Below are 24,345 nucleotides of genomic sequence, written 5' to 3'. Positions count from 1 at the left end.
ACAGGAGTTGGGAGGTCATGTTGCGGCTGTACAGGACATTGGTTAGGCCACTGTTGGAATATTGCGTGCAATTCTGGTCTCCTTCCTATCGGAAAGATGTTGTGAAACTTGAAAGGGTTCAGAAAAGATTTACAAGGATGTTGCCAGGTTTGGAGGATTTAAGCTACAGGGAGAAGCTGAACAGGCTGGGGCTGTTTTCCCTGGAGCGTCGGAGACTGAGGAGTGACCTTTATCGAGGTTTACAAAATTGAGGCGCATGGATATGATAAATAGACAAAGTCTTTTCCCTGGGGTCGTGGAGTCCAGAGCTAGAGGGCATAGGTTTAGGGTGAGAGGGGAAAGATATAAAAGAGACCTAAGGGGTAACTTTTTCATGTAGAGAGTGGTACGTGTATGGAATGAGCTGCCAGTGGAAGTGGTGGAGGCTAGTACAATTGCAACATTTAAAAGGCATTTGGATGGGTATATGAATAGGAAGGGTTTGGAGGGATATGGGCCAGGTGCTGGCAGGTGGGACTAGATTGGGTTGGGATATCTGGTCGTCGTGGACAGTTTGGACCGAAGGGTCTGTTTTCATGCTGTACATCTCTATGACTCTATGACTAAACCCAAACATATAAATAGAAAGCAGGAATTTTCAGCATTGCTTCACATGAGGCCCACTGAAGATGTTACCTCGTAGGGTAATGAAATGTCTGCTCAGCTTTTTCAGCAATTTCTGTTTTTGTTTATGATTTACAGCATCATTTGGCTTTTATTTGGTAGCAAGGTTAATATTGATGCGAATAAATTTATAACTATTGAACAAGTTTTCAATTAGAAACTTTCTTATTTTCAATATATTTCACATGAAAATTGAGCTGGAGTAATTTAGTTCTCAGACCTTTTGGAAAGTCTCTGAACCTGCAGAATTCCATAGGCCACAGCTTGAGAGCTACTTGAGAGGGCCATGCAGCTGTTCTCTCATTAGAGAGACACAACTGGTTTAACCTAAGGGTCACCACACCGCAGGCGAGGGGCACGGGTGAGAAAGCAGGACCTTCATGGTAACCACAGCTAGCACAGGAACTGAGCCCATGTTGTTGGCATCACTCTGCAATGCAAGCCTAGATGTCCAGCCAACTGAGCTAACTGACACCTGTGTTGTATTTTGCCTCACCATAAATGCATCAGTGTACTTTTAAAAGTCTTGCGGGTGATATCATTGTTGCATGGGAGCATTTAACATAAGGGTATAAAGATCACAAGCTCCAACGAAATGCAGATCACTTTAGGCATGACACACGAAAGGAACAATACTGCTCTGTAATATTTATGCACTTCAGTGTGAATTGTAATAAATATCTGTTGAGATTATTCTATAATAGATTATCCACTTCTAGTCTCTTACATTGCATGGATAACTTAAGCATTGGTGGTGTGTGTATAGAACGAGTTGCCAGAGGAAATGGAGGTAATGGGTACATTTACAACATTTAAAAGGCACTTCGATGGGTATCTGAATAGGAAAGGTTTAGAGGGATAAGGGCCAAAAGCTGGCAAATAGAACGAGGTCAGATTGGGATGTTTGGTCGATATGTATGAGTTGGACCGAAGGGTCTGTTTCCACGCTGTGTGACTCTATGACACTGCTACAGCGGGTGGGTCATTCCATTCACTTAAAATATCAGACAGTACATCTGAATTACAAAATCAAATGGAATCTTTTCCTTTGGCAGCTGGAAAGGGCACCTCCAGGTGTTCTCTCCCTCTCTTACCTGATGCTTCTTTCTTGCTGGCAAGCTTCTGATTGGTCCTCCACAGTCAACAACCCGGCCTTAAAGTTGCAAGCTTTGGCCATTAATTAGTTACCCCAAGGAAGGTCAGACAATTCTGACCCACATTTCAGCCTGATGGCAGGGTTCAGAAACTCCCAGGGATCATCCAGGTTGAGGCATTTCAAAAGATATTTGCCAAAGAAATACTGGACTGCCCTGCTGTCAAGAAAAATATGGTGCAACTCCTTTAGAGAAAGATGCTTGTTCATCCTTCTCACTGCTCAATGGAACTAAAATATGGTATTGTAGGAAATAAGTGCACACAGCACTATTACACAAATCTGTGACTGAAATACATACCTTCTTCTTCTCCAGAATACTTAGTTCAGCCTTGCCTAGTACATAGGACAATTTAGCCAAACCAGCTTCAGGTGTCATGTCACCCCCTGGAATGAGACCTACATCTGTGAGGGCCTGAAATTGAAAGTAAATAGAACATGAAATAAATTTCAATTGAAGCTGAAGAAAGTTATAGTATATAATGAAATTAGTGTGAAAATGATTGCACATTGACCCATAACTAATCATGCTCAGAATTAATATTAGATTTAACAATCTATTGTCCAAATATGCAGGAACTGATTTTGCACTTTAGGATTGATAAATAGCACACAAATTCCACGGAGCTATGTAATTTAAAATAATTTTATAACAGGTTCTCTGTTGCATCCTGTCCTGTAATTGGGTTTAGTGACAGACCCAATGATGTGTTTTTGTCAAAGCACAGGCATAGTTATCAAATCAGAGGCAAAACAGGATTGCAGAAGTATATTCTGCTCAACCAAATGTAGGAAAATGTGTAATTTCTTTTCATATTTTGTGCTCTGCATCATTTTTATGTGAATTTTATGTGAACTCCTAGTAGGTAAAAGGTCAAGTTCAAATTTCCGCTTTGGATCCATGACTCGTGTGATGTCAGTCAATTCAGGCACCCTGATGTGAATTCTAAGTGTACACTACATGAAGGGAGTAGGACAAATGGCAAAAACTATGTTATCAATTGAGATCAAAGACTAGATTAATAGAATTTTTGCTAGTATAAATTTTTCAAATGATTATACAAGATCAAGTTAATGAAGGACTGTTTCAATGTTGAGGATATCTTGTTTGGGTCGTGACCACAGGCTACTTGGCTCTGGCAAATGAGTCAAAGTCAGACCCTAATGGCAACACCAGAATAGATTAGATTCCCTACAGTGTGGAAAAAGACCCTTCGGCCCAACAAGACCACACCGAGCCTCCGAACAGTAACCCACCCAGACCCATTTCCCTCTAATGCACCTAAAACTATGGGCAATTTAGCATGGCCAATTCACCTGACCTGCACATCTTTGGACTGTGGGAGGAAACCGGAGCACCCGGAAGAAACCCACGCAGACACTGGGAGATTGTACAAACTCCACACAGACAGTCATCCAAGGCTGGAATCAAACCTGGGACCCTGGTGCTCTGAGGCAGCAGTGCTAACCACTGAGCCATCGTGCCACCCATTTCTAAAATAAATTTTTTTGGATTAGATTAGATTCCCTACAGTGTGGAAACAGGCCCTTCGGCCAAATAAGTCCATACCAAGCATCCGAAGAGTAACCCACCCAGACCCATTTCCCTCTGACTAATGCACCTAACACTATGGGTAATTTAGCATGGCCAATTCACCAACAGAGCAGGGCCCCAGCTGCAGAGGGTGAAGTAACTCACTGAAGACATTCAACATAGATTTCAAGATGATATGGGAGAGGAGAGGCATAATGAGTCACTCAAGATGGTTGGGAGCAAGAACCATCTTAACTAGGACACCAATGATCTTTGTTTATAACTTATGTTGCTGAATAAATTGCATGAACACCAGTAGATTAGGTGTCACTGACTGACGATCATCATCTAATCTGGAAGATACTTCCATCACCTATTAAGCAGTCATAATTATTTTTAAATCATCCTGTTCAGACACAGTATAACTCACTTCCAGGACAGATGGAACTCAAAACTAGACTTTCAGTGCCTTAAGAGCTGACTTTGAGGCATTCTTTAACTGTTCACAATACAACTTTTAAAAAATGAATTGACAGTTTTAAACAGAAATTATATTAGTAACAATTCTGTGATAACCGATTTTTATTAAAATACATTAGGGCTAATGTTATTACCCTTCATCAAGCAATAAATACGACAAAGCACAGCCTTAGTGTGAAGCTGAGTCACTTTCATTTATACTGATATACATGTATGCCATCTTGGTTAGGGGCCTTTAAATATTTGGAGTACCTATCTGCCTCAGACGGTTGGTCATTTAGAATAAACAAATTCAGTGAACTGAAACCAAAAAGGAGACAGTGAGGTAGGGACCCCCTAGACACAAAGCATCACAAGTGGGAGAAACTGGCAAGGTGAGGCCTCAGAGGCAGAGGACCAGTGTAAGACTCAGGAGTGGCAGCAACAAGGTTAAAAGCAGCAACAAGAATGGAGACCAGTGGCAGACCTGCTGGGGACCCATGAGCAAGGTGGAAAGGAGCAGCAGCAAAGCTGGGAGCACCACAGTGCATTCACAACGTTGGGAGGTTCATGGATAGCACATTTGAGAATATGGTCACTTTAGAGCTTAACAAAGTGCAGGAAGAGGGGCAAATAATATTTGTGCATTGCAAATGTCAGGCATTGACTATCGCCAATGAGAGACAATCCAATCACTGTGCCTTGACCTTCAATGGTGTTACCACCACTCAATCCCCCAGTATCAACATTCTGGGGGAGGAGGGGTTGCCATTGTTCAGAAATTCAACTGGACCTGCCATATAAATACAATGGCTACAAGAGCAGGTCAGAGACAAGAAATACTGGCAAGTAACCTACCTCCTGACTCGCCATTGCTTGTACACATCTGAAAGGCACAAGTCAGGAGTGTGATGGAATACTGCCTACTTGCCTTGATGAGTGCAACTCCAACAACACTGAAGCAGCTTGACACCATCCAGGACAAAGCAGCAACTTGACTGGCACCACACCCATAAGTATTCATTCCCTTCACCATTGATGCTCAGTCATGCAGTGTATAAATTTTATACAAAGCATGCGGAAATTCATTGACAATTCTTAGACAGCTCTTTCCAAACTCACAACACGACTAACACAATAATTACTAGGGCGGTATATAATGAGGAGAATTGCTATAATCTGCAGGAGAATACCAATGGATGGTGAGGTGACACAGGAGTGGCAAATGGAATCAATCTGGGGAAGTGTGAGGTAATAGATTTGGGGAGGGCTAACAACACAAGGGATTGCACCATGAATGGTCGGCCCCTGGAAAGCACTGAAAATCTAAGGGACCTTGGCGTGCACATCCACTGATTCCTGCAAGTGGATAAAGTGGTTAAGACTGGATATGGGATACTTGTCTTTATTAGCCAAGATAGAGAAAACAAGAGCAGGGAAGTTATACTGTAACTGTACAAAGGCTGCAATTGGTGTTGTGGTCACTACATTATAGAAAGGATGAGATTGCAATCAATAGGGTGCAGATGAGATTTACCAGGATGCTTCCTGGGCTTGGAGATCTGAGCTATGCAGGAAGATTGAATAGGTTGGGATTGTTTCCTTGGAGCTGCAAGGGACCTGATAAAGGTTTATAATGTTAAGAGGGGCATAGATAGATTGGACAGGCAAGCACTTTATGCATTAGCAGAGGTATCAATTATCAGGGAGCATAGCCATCTATCTCTGAATCTAAGAAAGGATTTGAGTAGGAATCTTTTCACAGAGAGGATGATGGGAGGCTAGAACTCACCGCGTCAAACAGCAATGTTTTCTTGTATTTAGATATTCACACGCATTGTAGAAAAGATGGAAATCAAATCTGCATGATGCAATCTCTGCACACAGAAATATGATTACTGACCAAATAATGTTTTTGTTGTGTTGATAGAAAAATAAGATTTGGCCAGGTCACCAGAAAAGCTACGCTGCTCTTTTCTTAAAAATCATGTTATGAAATCTTTTACATCCATCCGAAAGGTCTGATTGGTTCTCTGGTTCACATATGAAAGACAGCCCCTTCAACTGTGCACCTCTCCCAAAGTACTGCACTGAAGTTTCAGCTATGATTTTTGTACTCAAGTCAAGGAGTGAGACTTGAATCCACAATATTCTGACTCAGGTAACAGTTAGAAACCACTGTGACCCCAACCACTCCCTCCAAAAACACCAATACAGCTACCTCCACATTGAGGACAACTCCAGAGTTGAAAATACCATTGGAGTTAGTGATAGTGTCTGGTAAGAAAGCAGACTGCCTGCCTTTTCACATGTCTCACTCTCTCACACCAGGGCCACAGCCCAAAGAAAAGTCCAGTTCCAACATTCAATTACTTACAGACCTCTCTAGCTTTTAATAAACTCAAAATAATTTTCTCATTCATTCAATTTTTGGAGGAACAAATAGTGATCATGGGCAAGATTATTTACTCATGTGCTCCACAGCAACATTAAAATTCATTAAATGTTCATTAAAGTTAAAAAGAACAGATGAACCTCCCAGAGCCAAAGCAGCAATACTAAGCACAAAGGGAAATTGGAGTTATAATCTTTCAAGTAGATTGGTGACTCACCTTTCCTGTTGCATATGATTGACTAACGCAGCCCCTCAAACACTGAGTACAGTTTATTATCAATACTCCACGATCAATGGCTTTTTTAAATTCCTCTAACATATCTGGGCGATTATCTGGAGCATTGCCTGTTCCGTATGTCTCTAAAACAATTCCTTCCATTGGTGGTTGGAGAAATGCTCTTACCTGAAAAAGGGGATGAACCCATAAATGAAAACTGTACAAAATACAAAATAATTGCTTAAATCTGACAGCAATAATGAACTTTATTGCATCAAAACTATTTTAAATCCCAAACTTAGTTTAATTTTAATGCCAGCTTAATCACTTGAAAACAAAATTAAATCTCATCAGCACAATTAAAAAGGTGGCATAAAGTTCATATTGCAAAAATGACAGAAGCTAGAAACTGTTTCTCCTACATACTCCAAGCAAGTCACACATCAGGAGCATGGTGGAATACTATTCAATTGTATAAGTGAGTGCAGCTTCAACAACATTTAAGAAGCTTGCAACATCCAAAACAAAGCAGACTGCATGATTGACATTCACTGTCCCCACTACAGAAGACAGGGACAACTGTTGCATTTACCAAATAAACCTTTTCTAAATTCATGGCCCCCACCACTGAGAAGAACAAAAGCAACAGTTGAAAAGGAATACCACCATCTGCATGTTCCTGTTCAAGACACAATCCATCCTATCCTGGAAATATTTTACCATCCCTTTATTCGCCCTGTAGACTGCAGCAGTTCAAGATGGTGGCTCACCACCACCTGCTCAAGGCATGGGCAATAAATGCTCATCATGTCAACAATGCTCATGAATAAATGTAAAAAAAAAGCCAACAGCATATACTGGCTAGCTTTATTTTTTGAAATAAAAAAATTATTCCAAAATAATTTTGGCATAGGAGAGGCATAGTTCAGGAGGACACTAACTTAGGAGGAAGCGTCCTGGTGACAAAATTATGGGTGATAAATGCAAAAGAAAGACTGTAACTTTGGAAGACAAGCTAGATGTTACAAAGTGTATGGGCTGTGCTGCTGGGCACTAACACCAATAGAAACTTAAAGCTTAAACCTGTGGTGGTGCACCACTTTGCCAAGTCATGAGCCTTGAAGTCCACTCTAGACATCTACTTCAGGTCAAGCTAAAAGGATTGGATGGTGAAGCAAATTTTTTCTGGCCTTATTGTCGATGTTTTGAAAGATGTTTTTAGGCAGTATTGCAGGCAAAGAAAATTGTCTTTCGAGGCTCTCCTCATCCTGGATAATGCATCAAGCCAGCTTGCCACCATTAGTGAGCTTTCTGAAAACATCAAAATGCTATTTCTACCTCCAAACACAACCTCACTCATTCAATCCATGGGTACAATATCAGCTTTTAAAGCTTATTATTTGAGACGCACATTCAAGAGGATGATTGCAGCTACTGCCAGGGATAATAAGGACAGCACGTTCTTCAATTTTGGAGGAGCTTTAACATCAAAAATTATTGTCATTATTGTGGAGGCTTGGGGCGATGTCAGTAAGGACTGCCAGCATGCAGTTTGGCGGCAGCTGCTCCTGGATTTTTTTCACAATTTTAAAGGATGTGAACCTTCAAAGGAACGCTCAAAAATCAAAGAGCATTGTGCTGCCCTTCCAAAGCAGGTTGCCTTAGGAGAAGTGTGAAGTGAGAATACTGAAGAGCTGCTCGAGTCCCACTGTGAATACCTGTCTACAGCTGATCTACAACAGCTTGTTGCTGAGGGGGAAATGGAAACTGGAGATGAAAAACATGAAGTCCAGGTTACAGCACCACTTCTGTTTTGTCTTCTATCCTGAGGGAAATTGAGACACAGTTGCAGCTCTTAGAGAGCAACAACTACAACACAGAATGCCGCAGGGTAGCAGTTCACTCAATATCATCCTGTTCCCTATGAACAGCTTCTTCAAGACAGGAGCAAAAGGGCAAAGCAACAAAAACTGGATGCCTTTTTTAAACCAACCCGCAAGTCAGAAGACAATCAACTACAGCCATCCACTTCTGCAACACAATGCATCTGAAGGTGATGATGATGATGACCCTCTATCCTAACAATAACAATATTTTTTCAATGTAATGCGTTGAATTTACTTTTGTTTTGTTAATAAATATGATTTAAACTTTCATTCAGGCTGCTATATACTTTTTGTTAGGCTTTTGGGTGATTTTTCAGTGATCATGAGTGATTTTTTTTGTTGGTCTGCCTCTAACCCAACTCTGCCCATAGGCCCCATTATTTTTATTAAGCAATTTTCTATTCAGCGAGATTTCACTGGAATGCAACCATGGCATTACAGGAGAAGAACTACATGTATACTCCGAGATATCCTTAAGTTGTTTGTCAGGTCTCTAATTATCTATTGTTTGATCAGCTCTGCTTTCATAGCCTTATATTTCCTTGTATTTAATTTTAAAAAGTCTCAGATCCATTCCTCTCTACTCAAACTGAATGTCAAATTCAATCATATTATAATTATTGCCATTCTGGGGTACCTTCACTGTATGATCACTAATTATTCCTACCATGTTGCACAATATTCGGTATAGTGCAGCCTGCTCTCTGGTCACCTCCACAAACATGATGCTTTAAGAAATGTTATGTAGTTAAAGATCTTTTTAATGAAATGATTAGTGTTAAGGTTTAAAAAAAAAGATGTGACCAATAAGTTGTCTAGCATTGTAAAAGTGGAAAAGTCTCCATTTGGATGGGAGTACATTGCATTTTTGCATTAATAACATCAATATTCGGATTTGACTGTGTCAGTTCCCATCTGTGAATTAATCTTTACATTGAATAACAGCTCAGGCATCTGTTTCTAAGCTTAAACAGTTGGCTAAACACTTTTACTGACGTCAAAGGATTTAACTAATTGTTTTATTTATTCAGCTGTGTAATGGAAATTCATTATGAAGTATTAGATGGGCTACAACCCCCAATAATAGATTCAGCAGAGTTAGTTTATACAGCATTAAGGAGACATGAGCTGAATTATACAGGTGCTGAATTATACAGGTGGTATGAAAGTCTTGGTTAAATTGATAGTTTTATGAGCATCTTGAAGATATTCCAAAGTTCAAGAGTTCTGTACATTGTGGACATTGGGACAGTGAACATGGAGAGGGTGTTTGAGGGGCTAGATGGTAGAATGGGGGAAATCTGTACAGTACTGAGGACTATGCGGTGGAGTTATTTATGATGACAACACATCCAAACAACTGGACTGATTTTCCATGAAATTGAAATAATCTTTTAATGGCTGCCTTCATACATCTCTGCTTCTGCCTTTTATCTGCTTTGGAAGATGGTAACCCTGACTGCTGTGTACCTCAAATCTGTAGGGACAAAAAAAAAAGTGGTGGGTTGGCACGGCAATTTAGGAGGTCAAATTACAACATCAGGAAATGGCCCACTTCAAAGAAAATAATCCAGGCCACAGATGTAATTTCATTTTTATCACTACAAAATCTTTTGTCAATTATTTACCGTAGCAGCAGTAATTCCTGGGAATAACCTTAACAATCCCACATTTCGATTCATATTAGTATGTACCATGAACTTCTTAGTTGTATTTGGTCGCCAGACAGTGTCCCAGTTGACTAGAAAGAAAGCAAATATAATTTCACTGCACCTGCAGTTCAAAAAGCAAATGAAAGAAAAAATGCATCTTATACAACCACAGCATCTCAGGGATCAAGGGTCACAGGGAGGAGTCAGGAGAATGAGTTGGAGAAACATATTAGCCATGATCAAAAGGTGGAGCAGTCTTGATGTTCCTATAGTTTATAGTCTTAAGGATATCACAAAATGCAGTACGGCAATTGAAGTGAAGCCAGTATTAGAATAAAGCAAATACATTGTTTACTTGCACACAGTAAACTCCCATAAACAGAAAATTTTATAAATTTATTCAGGGGACATGGGTATTCCAAGCTGGGCCAGGATTTATTGCCATCACTAGTTGCCCTTGAGAAGGCAGTGACGTTACCTTCTTGAATTACTGTAGACCATTTGGTGTAGGTATACCTACAGTGCTGTTAGGGAGGGAGTTCCAGGAGTTTGACCCAGCAACAGTGAAAGAATGGCAATATATTTCCAAGTTGGAATGGTGAGTGGCTTGGAAGGACACTTGTAGACAGTGATATTTCCATTTACCTACTGCCCTTGTCCTTCTAGATGAGTTATTCACTGCAGGGTCTTGCAGCCACTATATTTAAATAACGAATCCAATCCAGCTTCTTATCAATAGTAACCCCAGGACATTGATAGTTGGGGAATTCAGTAATAGCCACACCATTGAATTTCAATGGGCAATGGTTAGATTCACTCATTTAATATGGCATATGCCTAGCACTTGTGTGGCATTACTTGCTACTTGTCAGTCCAAGCCTGAATAATGCCCAAGTCTTGCTACATTTAGACATGGACTGCTGCAGTATTGGAGTTGAAAATAGTGCTGAACATTGTGCAATCATTAGCCAACATCCCCACTTGTGAAGGGAAAGTCATAGATGAAGCAGCTGAAGATGGTCGGGCCTAGGGCACTGCCCTGAGGAACTCTTGCAGAGATATCCTGGAGCTGAGATGACTGACCTTCAACAACCATAACCATCTTCCTTTGTGCTGAGTAGGACTCCAACCAATGACGAGCTTTCCCATTGTCTCTAGTCTTGCCAGGACTCCTTGATGCCACTCCCGGTCAAAAGTAACCTTGATGTCAAGAGCTAACACTCTCACCTCACCTCTGGAATTCAGCTCTTTTATCCACATTTGAACCAAGACCGTAATGACATCATGAACTGAGCGACCATGCCAGAACCCAAACTGACGGTTAGTGAACAGGATACAGCACAGTTATGATCCCTTGTACTACTTTTCTGATGTCTGAAAGGAAACCGATGGCACAATAAATGGCTGGGTTGAATTTGAATTTTTAGTGCAGAAAAAACAAACAACAATTACCAGATATCTATTTTTGTGAAGATGACGGAGTGACCAATGCTGACTGGGGCACTGGTGGTAACTTCCCTGGTCTTCTTCAAAATAGTACAATGGGATTTTGTACCGCTAATCAGAGAGAACAAATTCAAAACATCTTTAACCATGCAGCAGTCCTTCGGTACTGCAGTGCAACTTTGGTTTCTGTGCTCAAGTGCTGAAGCGAGGCTTCAATCCACAACCTTCTGTGCTGCAATGACAAGGGGTCTGATGTGTAATTTTAATGGAAGCAATGAGGTTAGCAATGTCAAAATTTATTTAGAAGTCAGTGTAAGATAATCAACTGCTATGATGATTTGATTTTTACTCAGTATGACCTAAATATTATAATTAAACCATCCTCAAACTTGAGGAACTGTCTAGCAAACAGAGAAGAAACTTCATATTATTTAAATGTAAATCATTTGGTTTGGATTAAGTGAATCCAAACATAGCATCTGTTTGACATTATCAACCTACACTGTCAAAACGTTTAATGATTTCTATCTGTCCTAATTCGATGAAGCATTTGCTGGATCTGAGTTATTGGAGAAGTACAGTTATGAATGACACCGATATTTGGTCTCTATAAAGGATGTTACTGTCACACTATGGAAGCAAGTAACACATCTGAAGGTGGTATCAGTAATAGATCTAAATTTGCAACAAAATCATTCCACACTCTATGACAACATCCCTGGAACAAACTATCAAATAAAAAAATTAACACTTAACTGAAACCAAACCTTCTAAATATAATGCATTTTAGACATTGGAGTCAGTGAGAATGAATGGCTCCAGCTGGTCAATACATATACATCAGTTAATGGATTTTCTATGGGCATTAACAATGGAATTTGCAGTCAACTGAACCATATTTCAGCACAGAAACTCCACAGGAGATCAAGGGGCCACATGATCGCATGCAAATGTACAATTCTGAAAATAGTAAGACGACACAATATTTATCAAGGCATGTAGTGTCTGACAGGAATTGCCATTTCGAAGAGAAAGAAAGATTAAGCAAGGGAGAGAAAAAAGACACAATTAATACCTTTTTAAAAACATTACATCCTTTTAAGTCTTAAACAATATGGAAAATCTGAAGTAATTATACTTTACACTTCAAAAACGTTAATATTTTGGACTGAGGCAATAATTAATATTTATCACAATTATGAAAATTTAATTACATGGGAATAGATAAGTCCCAATTTATTCAGGTTTACTGAGGGGGACCTCTATCATCTTTTCATGCATAATTCTGATTTTTACAATTTGTTTTCAGCTCCAACACTTCACCATACATCTCATTACAGCATTTGTCTTTAGCCATGATGAGATGAGATACGTAGAAATGTTATTTATACTGATCATAAAATGCTGTTTCCCCATCATATATAATCTATTTGATTTTGAAATACATTGACTGGACTTCTCCAAGTTCACTGTTTTCAGTGAAGGTAATTATCACAGCGCCAGAGACCCGGGTTCAGTTCCTGCCTCAGGCGACTGACTGCGTGGAGTTTGCACACTCTCCCCGTGTCTGCGTGGGTTTCCTCCGGGTGCTCCGGTTTCCTCCACTGTCCAAAAATGTGCAGGTTAGGTGAACTGGCCAAGATAAATTGCCCATAGTATTAGGTGAAGGGGTTAATGTTGGAGAGTAGGTTGCCCTTCAGCGGGTCGGTGTGGACTTGTTGGGCCGAAGGACCTGTTTCCACACTGTCACTAATCTAATCTAATCACCATCAGATCATTTCCCATTTTGACTGACAAATGTTCCAAAGGTTCCTTCACTAATTTTAGTGTTTACGTCATCCATTACATTGGCCACATCAGTTGATTTAATTTGATCATAACTCTTCAGGATGTCACAATAAAATGCTTCAATTTCCTGCTCACTGTGATCTTGTGTTCAGACATAAATCTATACGATAATCAGATCAAAAGGCTTTCCTTTGATCTTAATCTTGATCACAATATCTGAGATTTGACAATGACCCTGATCTGGCCAATCTCAGATGGTGTGATCATGATTCAGATCAAAGGGCATTGTTATCTCATGTTTACAAGGATTCCTGCTTTACTTCTGTACTGTGCACCTTCACAATAGTAAATAACATAATTTTTTCTTCCAACACCAGATTCTAACCGTCTTACTTCTGCGAGTTTTTGTCACCCTTCCTTTACCTATTTATTACCTGTATAGAATTAAGCTTTTTCACCTGACATAATTCATAAACTTAATCTCAAGAAGCTCTCTCTTTTCGTGAGTACAGCCTCAGAATCTGACATCTCTCTTGAGTTTAAGTCAATTTTGCTACAAATGTGTTGATTATTTCATTGAACAAAAGACCCTTGCCTGTCACTATTCACAACAGGATTGTTTGCACTGGACTCTAACTATTCAGAATCTCTTATTGTCCCTGTTATTAATTACACATTTGAATAACTTTGCTGAAACTGTTGAATGTCACTAAAATCTAATACTTTTTGTACTGAAAGAGCACTGTTGCAGATTTGTTTGAACAGTGGGAATCCAAAAAATGTCTTTCTTTCAGCAGCAGTGAAAGGTTATGACTCCAAATCTTTCTATTGTCTCCTATCCCCATTCTTCAGAAAATTGATTTTAGGTAAGAAAACTATATTTGAAACAGCAAGAAAAACTCTGCACATGTGTAAATGCCACTGAAATGTCTGCAGCTTATTGTTTCTTCACAGTGCACTAATTCCCTGGTTTCTCTAACTTTGCTGAGATAAGGTGATCCACTTTCTCCTTCCAAATTATTACAGGTTTACTGTCTACTTCAATTATTATTGATCAAATATGAAAGCGAGTACATTAGCAGCCATAAAAATCAAAACGATCAATGTTATCAGAGTCAACGAACAGACTTTTAAAAAATAAGTTCAGAGATGAAGAATTTAGGACAGAAGAAGCAAAAGCTCATCAGAGACCATGACTCTAACAGAAAAGATTTCCTTCCATCAGAATATTGTATTCTAATGAAGGATCACATATAAAACGTTAATTTTATGTCAAGTCACTCATGTCTATTTTCTATGCATTTTTGTTTCTATTTAAGAAATCCAAAAATTCCTACTACCACCTCATTCTTTCTGTGGTCAGACCTACTAACAACAAATGTGTAAGCACGATATCTCTTCTTTCTAAGGAGTATAATTATGTTCCATGTTTGCTTTTAATTCCCAGTGTGGCCTTGATGTTTTCTGTTCGTCTTTGCTGTGGAGGTCATCCTGGTCCAACTTTACAGCTTCTAAATATTCTCCCCAGCCTTCACCTCTCTCCCACCAAATGAATGCTACAATGCCAACTTCCAAAGTATAAAAGCCTTAAAATAATTGTTTGGGGCTGTTGAACCAGTTTTACAAATTTTTTTAAAAATGCTGTGCTCAGACTGAATGCTTTCTCACAGCAAGATGTATAAATCAATCAGCAGTGTATTGGACTCTGATCGGTATTTAAAAGGCTAACAAGTAATTTTCCCATTATACCATCCACATTAATAATAACAAGAGTATTAGAATATGCTTGGGCTCTCTAAATGTACCCGTTGCTTATTACAAGAAAACAATACACCATATGTCTTTACCAAATTCAGTGTACACCTTATACCTTACAGACAAACAAGTAAATGATATGAAAAATATCTGATGTACCATATAAATGTATTCCCATTTTCCACAGCCAGATAAGTGCCCCTGAATGTATGCTGTAAGATGACCCAAAAATGAAAATGGTATGAAGTTCAGGTAACTAGAAGAATGAGAAAGGATCAATGGAGGAGTGCAAACAGTAGAAATGTCTGCCTGTGTCACAGCCCATGGAAGCAAAATGGACATAGCAAGTTTGGCATTAGTAAAACCTCAAATTCAAATACACAGGTATCTACTGCAAAGTTATATACAGTGTAACACATATTGTTTATTGCAGTAGTCATGTGTAACTGAGGCTAACTGGGAATCTGATGTAGCTAATTTATTTTTGGTAAATAAATTAAAGTAATATCATAGGACATGTGATTTCAATCCTTGTGTGCTGATTGGTCAAAAGCAGAATGTGCTTGGAATACTTATGACTGCATTTCTTTATTGGTCAGTGAATAACCTTCATCCATCCAGCCTTTTCTTCACTGTGAGGTCAGAAATAGTATCGTTCAAGCCCACAGGTAATGAAGCAGTCTATGCTCACAGACAATATTCAGGCTTGGGCTGCTAAGTACATATGTATCATGGTATTGTAAGGCAATGATCATCTCCAAAGATAAAGAATCTAGCCATCGTTCTTTGACATTCAAGAGCATTAATATCCCAGAATTCCCTCACCTTCAACATCCTGAGATTGACTAATCAGAATTGTAACTCAATCATTTAAATTCTGTGGGTTTAACAGTAAGTCAGAGGCCTAGAGTTTCTAAGGTGAGTGAATGCTGCTCCAAAACTAATCAGGATACTCAACACCATCCAGGATAAAGCAGCTCATTTGAATGGCACATCTATGACCTTAACACTCATCCCCTCCACCAGCGGTGCACAATACTTACCATATATAAGATGTAACAACTCACCAAGCATCCTTCAACAGTGCCTCTGAGACCTGCTAAGTCTAATACCAAGAAGGGCAAGAGTCAGAGATGCACGGGAATACCACCACCTGCAAACTGCCTTCACCACTGCTACTGACGACTATATCACCACTTCTTCACTGTTGCTGGGTCTAAATCTGGAAAGCTCACTTCAGCACTGGGATGTAGCTACACTGTATGATCTGCATCTGTTCAATAACACAACTCACCACCACCTTCTCAGCCACAATTAGGGTTAAATACCAAATGCTGAATTTGCCAATAACCCTGATATCCCATGAAAGAATAAAATCAATTGACCTCAATGAAATATCAAACTGTATGCCCACTCTTACAGAAACTGTCTATTGTCATCTCCTTAATATTTTCTCTGTTTCCTCTCAGCACATCTTTTTCTGAAACCCTCAATGATATCTCTGTTGATTCCAGACCCAGCGACAGTACGCCCTCAAAGTTGTGGTTGCATTCTTGAAAATTACAACTTTAAGTAAACTATAGTTTCCCATAAGAATCAATTTTAAAGCAACAATCATGTTCCTTGTATTTTCTGAGCAAGAAATATCTAATGTAAAGGTTGAAATACTGAACTACATAGGTGCAACACTGTACATGCAGACGAATTAACTGGCAAAATAAAATGCATCACAAAGTAAAAAAAGAAATAATTGTTCTGTAAAAAAGTATTAGGCTCAACTTTATTGTGTTGTATGGTTTTATAGACCAGCTCCATCTAGTGACAAAAGCTAATTCTGGGAGCAGCTAGACTAATTTGTATTGACTAATTTTCACCACTGGATGGAGTTCAGAGCAAGGCAGTAGTGAAGCCAGCACAGCAAAGTACACAAGAGACGTGGCGCCTAAATTAAGAACATGCATGGCACAGTGGTTAAGTAGATTAAACCATCTGCTTCATAAACAGGAGATTCTCAGTGATGCTGTAAAATTACTGCAGGCAGAGGCTCTGTGTGCTGAGTGCCTGGGTCTGCTCCCATTGACTCAACATTAAGCAGGGACTTAATATATTCCAACAAATAATTAACATATTATTAATATATTCTGACCTTCCATATTCTATTTTCTGTAAACTTGAGTGCATCCAAAACTGCTGCCCTGTTTTTGATTGCCGACACTGCCTTCTGACATAGAAATAGTTTGATTTTAAAATTTTCATTGTTATCAAATTCCTCCAGGTTATCACCCTCCCCAACTTTCTAAACGCCTCTAAGTCTGACATCCAGTGAACCACCAATTTCACATGTTCTATCACAACAGCAAGTCTCATCTGTCCTAATATCTTCTTATATATCTGTGTCAAATGATCTACATAACAGGCCAGTGAAGCACTTTGGGATTTTAAAATATTAAAAAACACTGTAATTAGATGGTGCTGCTGTTCACAATACTATCATCTGGAAAGTGAACTGCCCATTTGGAAGTTATTTTACTTTTGATTTTATTTTAAAACCTGTGTGGCATTTGTACTTTTCTCCAAATTTGTAAGCCACCCATCATCTCAGATTCCACTCACACTTGGGGGACTCCTTATTTTTCATTCCTAACTCATCTAACATCATTTGCTCCCCGACCTTTTAATCTTTTTCACTATTCCTTCTTATCCCACTTTCTCCTTTGTTCCTGCACTCCAACTGTACCTGTTGTAACTCAAGAAAAGCAGGACTAAAATGAAATTGTGACTCAATTGAGTAAAATCACAATATATGTCCTTCCAATATTACAGTTACAGAAAGTTTTATTGAATTTTGAAAATGTGTGCACATGTAACAGTCCAGAATGCCTTTAAGGTACTCAGCACCTACTTGGCCAAAGTGGTCACCCAACAACTGTGGCCATTTTTTTCACAATTCAAACTTGCTAACATTATTGACAGGATGCTTACTCTTTTCCTTAAGTACAATACTATTGTTTCGCCCAGGCAGGAGGTCTCTTATTTACCATCCTTGAGAGCCTATACACCCATCTTTAAATGGGCAATGTGCACATTGTCTTAACTTTATTAAAGAAAATCACTGTCCAGTGACTACTCCCAACAGCATGGGATGGGACCACAAATTCAGCCTAAAGGCACAGTCCTAACCAAAAAATATAAATTCTTGTCCCACTTATTATTCTTGTAGCAAACATCTAAAAAGGATTTATTAAGGTTGTCAAATCACTTATAAACGCACCATTTATTTATTTTTTCCTTTTACTAATTCTTTCTCCTCAATATGTGGAGAAAAGATACTGCCCAATTAGGAAATAATCAAATCTTAGACATTCAAATTCTAACTGTGATTTACCTTTAATTTCCACTTCAGCATTGACAAGTGGACGGAGGTTAGGTGAAGAAAATGCAGTAAAACTTCCAGCATCTATTTTTGTCACACGATTTCCTCTGTATAATTTGTGTTGAAAATAGAGACTAACCTAAATAATTAAATAAAAAAGTAACAAGTAAAAGGTAGTATATTGACTGAATTACCAAAGCTGAACTTACTGAAGAGGACATGCTTACCTCTGGTATTACATACAGGCCAGCAATCAGCAGTGCTCCAAGCAAATTATCATGACCATCATTTCTCATCTCATAGATGGGAACCTGGAAGAATGGATGCAGGTGTGAAATCTGGCTTGGCAGGCCAGAAAGTATATGATGCGAACAGGACAATACTAAATTCATTGTTTAGAGTTTAGTGACTGGTTGCTGGAATTCTCTGTGTTCTATCCTAACAGCTCACCATTTCCTTCCCAAATCCACTGAGTTTCTTTCTTCTTGGTCTTTTGTGGTTGCAGCAAACCACACAAAACTTGTGTTTAAGTGACAGTAAGTCATGACGAGGCCCCAGTTGTTCCAAATCTTTCTGGGACAATAATCACCTCTGCTGTGTTGTAATTCACAAAAGCACAGCCAGACGTGAAACTAGAGCTGTTACCCCATGGCTCTACATCATGTCAGTACAGCCTCTCTGCTCCTGTACCTCTTCAAATGGCCCCTCTATGAAGAGTTTGCATTGCTGTCTCATCCACCCTTTCAAGCTGAGAATTCCAGATTCACACCACCCTCTGGATGAAAAGATTTTTGCCTCAATTGCACTCTAATCCTTCTACCAACTACTTTAAATCCTGTAATTGTGTGAATACATTTGATATAATTTCCAAAGCCTAGCTTTACTCTGATGTGTTTCAACACTGAAAATCATACAACTGATTTTTAATTCTTTGGACATGATACTTAGCAAAGAAATTGCTCAGATGAAGAACCATAGCTAATTCCTGCTATAGCTGCATTAGATGGAATATGAATCTGACAAATGAGACATATGTGGAATCCTGTCAGTTCAGAAGGCGGAAACTAAGTATTTTAAATTTTTTTTATTGTTTTCACTACTCGAGAAAAGTGAGTATGAGTTATTGAAATTTAGACAAAAGTCATTTACTATATGTAGTATCCTTTTTGTGGCATTTTTAATTCATCATAACATGAAACTATACGAATTTCAGTATTTTGGTGATAATTATGCTATAATACCGTTTAATGTCAGAAGCGGAGAATTTCACAGTGGTTCAGTCTGTTCTGAGAAGAATGAATTAACATTGGTGGAAGAGGACAAGTTTATGCAGCTGTTATGGAACCAGTAACAGACATTCAACTGCCTGTATTTGAACAGGAATTCTAAAAATACTGTCGACAAACAAGTTTCACAAATGCGCCATACTGCATGTGACAGATTCTGCCAATTAAACATTTGTTAGCTTTTATTATCTAACAAACTAGAAACTAGAAATATGTAAAATGTTTAAAAAGCACATTACTCAAATATAAATTACATACTTGTGATGCTGAAATGCAGGAATTGGCAGAAATTGAATACAAATGGCAATAGAATTTCAAACCACACATTCCAACTCAGCCAAGTATGTATGATTAAACCTAGGCACCAACATGCTTCCAAACACAGGCATCCATTCCATTGCTGCCAAATATCAAGACCATCCTCTTGCTAACAAAGCACACTGTTGTCAATGTTGCAATGTCTATGTCTAGCCTGGGACATCATCTTGCACATTTTCAGTCATTAAAAAATGAAAGTAGTAAGTATATTCATTAATAGAAGATCAAAAGAGGTATATGCATGTAGGAGTGATCAAGGATTCTTAACTAGAGCTTTTGTAGTTAAATAACAGTTGGAGTATGTAAGTTACAAAGTAGGGGAAAAAAACAAAATTACTAAGCAATGAAAAAAGAACTTCTGTTCATGTCACACTAAGTACTTGATAATAGGCTTGGTGCTACTAGGTAAAATACCCCATTTTTATAGAAGAGGAGATCATGTGGCTCACCGTGAGAAAGGCAAGAGAGATTGGATTTATATACACGGAGATTACAACTGCTGAGGTGGATAATGTGTACAAATCAAAACATGCTCATAACTATCCAATCAAAAGCTATTATAGATACAGTAAAATAAACATAATAGCATTGCCAGTAAATAAAATTTCAATCAATGAAATTACTCAAAATATCTTTAGAGATGGTTAAACTCTGCATGCTGTCTCTTCATAGGAAAAGATCTAATCAAGGAAATCACAGGGAGGGTAGTTAAGAATAGAGGAAACATCTAAGCAAAAAACAGAAAATGCTGGAAATACAGAGCAATCTAAGAGCAAGTTAGCAGGTAAAGTGAGAGGTCTCAAAAATGTTAAAAAGGACAAAACTTAAGGCACTTTATTTGAATGCATGTTGCATCCAAATCAAAACAGATGAACCAGTTTAAGAAACTGATATAAACAAACATGATCTGGTGGCCATTACTGAGATGTGACTGCAAGATAATTGAGATTGGGACTTGAATATTGAAAGGTATGTGACATTTGGGAAGGATAGGAAACTAGGAAAGAGTGGAGAAGTAGCTCTGTTAATTAAAGATGCAATCTATTGTTCTTGCTAATGTCAAGTGAGAGAGAGGACTTAAATTTATGAAGCGAGGATATTTAAGCAGTGTGGATAAAGACAACAGGTCCCTTGTGGGAGTCGTGCACATGTCCCCATGCTGAATAGGGCATCAAGGAAGAAATAATGGCAGCTTGTCGAAACAATACAGCAATTATATGGGGGATTTTAATCTTCGTGTGTACTGGAAAAATCGGGTGGGAAAAAGTAGCCTGAATCAGGAATACATTGAATGTTTTCGGGGAAACTTCTTAGACCAGCATGTTATGGCGCCAACTAGAGAGCAGGCTATACCAGACCTGGTTTTGACCGAGGTAGGACTAAATTCAAACTTCAGTGAAAGCACCTTGGGGTAGCAGCAACCATAATATGATTGAATTTTGTGAGTGAGAAATGTAGGTCCAAGACTGCTTTTTAAAATTGAAATAAGGGCATAAAAGGAGAGCTAGTGAAAGTAATCTGGCAATTTAGGTTAAGGGACATGTCAATAAACATAAAACCAACTGCTCATCCACCCCCTACCCTTCGCTACTTGTCCGAGCTCATTCTCACTGTTAATAATTTCTCCTATAACTCCTCTCCTTTTTTTCAGGTCAAGGGTGTGACCATGGTATCCACATGGGCCCCAGTTATGCCTGTCTCTTTGTAAAGTACATGAAACATTCCTTGTTCCAATCTACTCCAGCCCACACACACACTCTTTTTCCAGTACATTAATGACATAATCGGTGCTGCTTCCCCCTCTCATCCAGAATTGAAAGATTTTGTTAATTTGGCTTCCAATTTCCACTCCTCCTCACCTTCACCTGGTCCATCTCGGATTCTTCCCTTCCCTTCCTTGACATCGGCTGGTCCTGATCAATATCCACTACAAATGCACTGACTCCCATAGTTACCTCGAGTATCCAGCCTCACACCGTGCTTTCTGTAAAGACTCTATTTAATCCTCCCAGTTCCTCCTACTCCATTGCAATGCAAACTTCATCAAGGCGTCCTCCAAAATGTCCACCTTCTTTGCTAACCGAAAGAAATCCGAAGAGGAATTTCACTTTTGTGAAGAAAGGTGAAAAGCGAAAATAGTGTTCAGCGTTTGTGTTGCAGTGAGGAATTATAGAGGCAGCCTCGCTTTCAGCAGCGATCGAGGTAAACGAAATAAAGACATTGTGCGTGCAAGTGAAACTATACTGTACATACATTATCGGCTGTGTATTTATCATATCATTCCTGGTTTTACTATATGTTAGTGTTATTTTAGGTTTTATGTGTTATTTGTGATTTGGTAGGTCTTTTTGGGTCTAAGAACGCTCAAAAGCTTTTCCCATATAAATTAATGGTAATTGCTTCTTTGCTTTACACCATTTCGGCTTATGAAAGGTTTCATAGGAACGCTCTACTTTCAGATAGCAGGGGAAATCTGTACATAAAAACAAGAATGAACATCAATACCATTTGTCTTACTAATGATTTATAAGGGTTATCACAATGTACAAATTCCATGGTTTTACAATGTTCCATGTGTGTTTATGTGAAATATGAATCACTGTCCTATAACTACATGGTAAAGTCTCTAAGACATTGCAGCTTACCTGAGAGCCAGTCAAGACGATGGGCTTTCCTTGGTTCTCACACATGAAAGAAAGGGCTGAAGCAGTGTAGGCCATTGTATCTGTGCCATGAAGGATCACAAAGCCATTGTACTGTTGGTAATTATTCTGAGAGAAAGAAGAATATGAAGATTAGAGAACAGTAGATTTGTCAGGATGATTTCCAAGGAATCTGACCAACCAAGGTTGGTTTGCTAGGAATACAACTAATGGCAAATTTGAGTTCACTATGAATAAATCTTTTATCTCTCATGCTGTGTATTGCTTATTGAGCTGATAAAATGCAGCTGGCAAAATCAGCACAAACATAACATGATAATTCAGTTGACCGTCCATAAGACTATAGGAAATAGGAATAGGCTATTCAGCCTCTCAAAACTGTTCAACCATTCAATAAGATCATGGCTGATACAACACTCCTTATGCCCACTTTCCTGCCCTTTTCCTGTAACCCTAGATTCCCCTACTGATCAAGAATCTACCATGACTTAAATATACACAAGGACTCTGTACCCACAGCTCTCGATAGCAGGGAGTTCAGCCCTCAGAAAATAAATTCCACCTTATCTCAATCTGAAACTGGTGCCCCTTTATTCTGAGACTACGCCGTCTGGTCCTAGAGTCTGCCATGAAGGGAAACATTCTTTCAGCATTTACTCTGTCAATGTCATTTAGAATTCTATATGTTGCAAGATAGAGTCACAGATGTACAGCATGGAAACAGACCAGTCGGTCCATGCCAACTAGATATCCCAAATTAATCTAGTCCCATCTGCCAGCACCTGGCCCATATCCCTCCAAACCCTTCCTAAACATATACCTATCCAGATGCCTTTTAAATGTTACAATTGAACTAGCCTCCACCACTTCCTCTGGCAGCTCATTCCATACATGTACCACCCTCTGCGTGAAAAAGTTGTCCCTTAGGTCTCTTTTATATCTTTTCCCTCTTAACCTAAACCTATGCCCTCTAGTTCTGGATTCCCCCACTCCAGGGAAAACTTTGTCTATTTACCCTATCTATGCCCCTCATGATTTTGTAAACCTCTATAAGGTCACCCCTCAGCCTCCAACGCTCAAGGGAAAACAACCCCAGCCTATTCAGCCTCTCCCTATAGCTCAAATCCTCCAAACCTGGCAACATCCTTGTAAACCAAAAGAGAAAATGCTGGAAAATCTCAGCAGGTCTGGCAGCATCTGTAAGGAGAGAAAAGAGCTAACATTCTGAGTCTAAATAACCCTTTGTCAAAGCTTTGACAAACAGCTTTGACAAAGGGTCAGTTAGAATCGAAATGTGAGCTCTTTTCTCTCCTTACAGATGCTGCCAGACCTGCTGAGATTTTCCAGCATTTTCTCTTTTGGTTTCAGATTCCAGCATCCGCAGTAATTTGCTTTTAGCTAACATCCTTGTAAATCTTTTCTGAACCCTTTCAAGTTTCACAACATCCTTCCAATAGGAAGGAGACCAGAATTGCTGATCTTTCACTCTTCTAAACGCCAGTGAACAGAGCTAAAAATGTGTTGCTGGAAAAGCGCAGCAGGTCAGGCAGCATCCAGGGAACAGGAGAATCGACGTTTCGGGCATAAGCCCTTCTTCAGGAATGAGGAAAGTTTGTCCAGCAGGCTAAGATAAAAGGTAGGGAGGAGGGACTTGGGGGAGGGGTGTCGGAAATGTGATAGGTGGAAAGAGGTCAAGGTGAGGGTGATAGGTCAGACTGGGGTGGGAACCCTCCAACCACAAGGGATGAACTCAGATT

The 24,345-nt window shown here is 39.2% G+C and overlaps 1 protein-coding gene across 5 annotated transcripts in view; it reads right to left on the bottom strand.

Moving 5' to 3' along the window:
* The window catches only part of aspg (asparaginase homolog (S. cerevisiae)), a 60,600-nt gene that overhangs the window by 29,914 nt on the left and 6,341 nt on the right, over positions 1 to 24,345 (bottom strand). For all 5 annotated transcript variants that reach the window (XM_043697531.1, XM_043697533.1, XM_043697532.1 and 2 more), the window contains exons 4-9: positions 22,571 to 22,696; positions 18,549 to 18,632; positions 18,334 to 18,460; positions 9,936 to 10,048; positions 6,422 to 6,607; positions 2,118 to 2,231 (exon numbers count right to left, since the gene is read on the bottom strand). In XM_043697531.1, the coding sequence (XP_043553466.1) occupies positions 2,118 to 2,231; positions 6,422 to 6,607; positions 9,936 to 10,048; positions 18,334 to 18,460; positions 18,549 to 18,632; positions 22,571 to 22,696 (750 nt within the window). The remainder of the gene's footprint in view (positions 1 to 2,117; positions 2,232 to 6,421; positions 6,608 to 9,935; positions 10,049 to 18,333; positions 18,461 to 18,548; positions 18,633 to 22,570; positions 22,697 to 24,345) is intronic.

Source organism: Chiloscyllium plagiosum, chromosome 10, assembly GCF_004010195.1.
Source record: "Chiloscyllium plagiosum isolate BGI_BamShark_2017 chromosome 10, ASM401019v2, whole genome shotgun sequence".
NCBI lineage: Eukaryota > Metazoa > Chordata > Chondrichthyes > Orectolobiformes > Hemiscylliidae > Chiloscyllium > Chiloscyllium plagiosum.
This window is presented reverse-complemented; position numbering and strand designations above follow the sequence as displayed.